We start from the raw sequence: 3,614 nt of genomic DNA on the forward strand, positions 1-3,614 counted from the left end.
GAGACACTTACTTGAGTGTATCTACATTTGTTTTATTTATTAAATTCTCTGTTCTTTTTCAAAAGATGCCTCCTCAACATGGACCCACAGAATTGTACACACATAGATAGATGGATAAAGAAAGAAGTCTATGTTTTTGCTTCAATGAAGACGAGCTAACAACTGAGAAATATTGCTGAAGGCACTGTGATGTATGGTCTTCAAGCATGAACACTTTATTTGTGAATTGCTTAAATCCAAAGTATGGATACTTATCTGGGTGCCCCTACATTGTTTTGTTTATTCAAATCTTTCTTCTTTTTCAGAAGGTGTCCCCTCAACATGGAACCACAGAATCTTACACTTGTCTCAGAATTCCTCCTCCTGGGCCTCACAGAGGATCTGGATTTGCAGCCCCTTCTCTTTGTGCTCTTCCTGTCCATGTACCTGGTGACCCTGCTTGGGAACCTGCTCATCATCCTGGCTGTCACCTCTGACTCCCACCTCCACACACCCATGTACTTCTTCCTCTCCAATTTGTCCTTGGCCGACATCAGTATCAGCACCATCACTGTCCCCAAGATGCTAGTGAATCTCCAAACACACAGAAGATCTATAAGCTATGCAGGATGCCTAGCTCAGGTGACCTTTTTTACTCTTTTTGCTTCTTTGGAGAGTCTACTTCTGGCAGTCATGGCCTATGACCGGTTAGTGGCCATCTGTCACCCCCTACACTATCTGGTCATCATGAACCCCCATCTCTGTGGCTTGTCGGTCCTGGTATCCTTGTCCATCAGCCTTTTGAACTCCCAGCTACACTACCTGATGATGTCACAGCTCACCTTCTGTGCAGATGTGGAAATCCCTCATTTCTTTTGTGAACTTTCCCAGCTCCTCAACCTTGCCTGTTCTGACACCTCCACCAGTAACATATTAATCTATTTCATTGGTGCCATCTTTGGTGGAATTCCACTCTCAGGAATCCTTTACTCTTATACTCGAATTCTTTCTTCCATTCTGAGAGGCTCATCATCATCAGGAGGGAGGTATAAAGCCTTCTCGACGTGTGGCTCTCACCTGTCAGTTGTTTGCTTGTTGTATGGAACAGGCCTTGGGGTGTACCTCAGTTCGGCCATCTCCTCCTCCCCCAGGAAGGGTGCAGTGGCCTCGGTGATGTACACTGTGTTCACACCTATGCTGAATCCCTTCATCTACAGCCTAAGGAACAGGGACATCAAGAGTGCCCTTTGGGCGATTATCAGCAGAATAGTCTAATCTCAATAATTGTGCTGTCTTTCTTTGGTTCTTAACTGGGAAAGGTATGAAAATCAAATATGGACAACAATAAACTCTGAATCTGCAGTCACATAGCATATGTGTACTTGTCTGGCTCTCTTATTTCTGTTAACACAACTTTTCCTCTTCAAATAGTGCTGATGGAATTGTGAGATTGTTTGGGCTCCCCATGCAAGTCATTGCCCATCCAGGATTTTTCATAGCACATCAGGATAGCCTTCTTATTTTCTATATGCATTACCTAGGCCTCTTGATCCTGGCAAGTCTTGTTTCCATCATTGAAAGATAAGCATAGCTGTACTTTTCTTTTTATTTATTGTTTCTATGCTTTTCCTATAATTTTCCTTGTTTTCCTAAGTGGATCTAAACCCTATCTCCATAGCCAAGACTTCCAATATGTTTTGGCTCCTTAATGATTTCTGAGCAAGGAGAATGACTATTTCATTTCACTTAAAATTAAGGTATTGTGAAATTGAAATAGGACACTAATACTGAGTTTGAATAAACAGTTGTCAACTGGGACTTTCCCAGGACAACAAGGATGTATGCTTCCCAAGGAATAGATTGGTGAGTACCTACTGGAGCAAAAAGATTCTCAATTTTTCTAATAATTCTCCTTCCCCTTCCATCTAACTTCTCCCCAGTCATATTACATAGCCAAACACAAAAGGACATGTATTGAATGTTTTCATTGATATGAAGTATGTAAAGTAGTCAAACTCAGAGATGAAGAGAGTAGAATGATAGTTGACAGAGGTTTGGGAGGAGGAATGGGGAGTTAATGTTTCATGGGCACAGAGTTTTCATAAGGGAAGGAGAAAAATGTTCTGGAGGTGGATGGTAGTGATGATTGCAAAACAATATGAAGGTACTTAAGACCACTGAACAGTATACTAAAAAGGAATTAAGATGGTAAACTTTATGTTATCTTACTATGATAAAAAATATATCTCTTTTGGGGAATAGTGGATATATTGCTCCAAATGTTGGGTGTTACTCATCCATCAGTCATCAACTCCTAGAAGGACCTGCTTCAGCTACAGAGTGCCACCAGGCAGCTCACACCCAATGACTCTGTGATGTGGGGATATAAACTTTTGGCTCCTTTGCCCCACTTCCAGCCAACTCTTAGGAATCACCCCAGATCCAGATCTCCCTGATGGTTTTCAGAGGCCTCTGATGGGCGTCAACCTGGCTTGAATTTTTGCACTGCCCTTCCTCCCTACAAAGAGTATGTGAAAACCACAAAGTCTCAAGGAACAGTCCTCATAGACTGCCTTCATTTCAGACAGCAGCCACAAGTACAGGGGGTCCCAGGGTCACCCTCATTCCTGGCATGTTGGCTACAAAGTTGAGGACTTTCTCACATTCAATAATCTCTAGAATGATTCAAAGTGAGGGGGGGACTCCCTCAGGTTCAACAATGCACTAGAATGACACACAGAGCCCAGAAATGTTCCGTACCTTGGATTAGAGTTTAGTTATAGCAAAGGATAAAAATTAGAACCATACTAAGGAAAATAGATGCAGGGCAAGATCTGAAATGTCCCAGGGTGAAGCTTCTTAGGTCCTTTCTCCATGGATTCCAGACTCATTACATCTTGGAGACAATGTGTGACAATATTCAAAAATATCTTACCAAGTAGTTAGCTCACCTGAACATCAGAATCTAGAATTTGTATGGAAGCTTCATTCCATAAACCTGATTTGTTTCATTGGTGCACATATGGTTAAATTCAATTTTGAGCCTCCCTCCCCAGAGGCCCGGTTGATGTCACTTTGCCCAAAGTTCTAACTCTTTAATGGTTTGTCTTTTGGGCATGACTCTCTATTATCATGTACCATCAGGTATGGTCCAGAGTATTCACCATGAATAACCACTACTCCTATCCTTAAGAAAATTTCAAAGGTTTAAAGGTTACCTCCCAGGGGTGTTGCCACTGTGGTTCAGCAAGTTAAGAACCTGACATTGCTCTGTGAGGATGAGATTTCGATCCCTGGCTTCAATGATTTGTGTTAATCATTGGCACTGCTGCAAGCTGTCGTATAGATCACAGATGCAGGTTTGGTCCAGCATTGCTACAGCTGTGTTATAGGTCTCAGCTGCAGCTCTGATTCAACCCCTGGCCTGGAAACTGCCATATGCTGCAGGTGTGCCCATAAAAAGAAAATAAATAAATACATAAATACATAAAAATATAAATATAAATAAATGTTACTTCCCAGGGTAAGATGTCAAAGGCAACATCTCACTTTGGTGTGGGGCCAAATTTATTATTATACCTCTGCCCTTCTGTAAGTGTTAAAAAGTTCAAAATGTTTTTAATACGTACACACAC

General features: G+C 41.7%; 1 protein-coding gene across 1 annotated transcript; it reads left to right on the forward strand.

The window, feature by feature from the left end:
* Positions 322 to 1,254, forward strand: LOC100520888 (olfactory receptor 18-like). The gene has a single exon (XM_003123262.3). The coding sequence runs from the start codon at positions 322 to 324 to the stop codon at positions 1,252 to 1,254; it is 933 nt and encodes a 310-aa protein (XP_003123310.2).

This window comes from Sus scrofa, chromosome 2 (genome assembly GCF_000003025.6).
Source record: "Sus scrofa isolate TJ Tabasco breed Duroc chromosome 2, Sscrofa11.1, whole genome shotgun sequence".
NCBI classification, from domain to species: domain Eukaryota; kingdom Metazoa; phylum Chordata; class Mammalia; order Artiodactyla; family Suidae; genus Sus; species Sus scrofa.

Bases quoted from the DNA above. Each gene is read 5' to 3' on its own strand.
- LOC100520888 (XM_003123262.3), top strand. From the start codon at position 322: ATGGAACCACAGAATCTTACACTTGTCTCAGAATTCCTCCTCCTGGGC.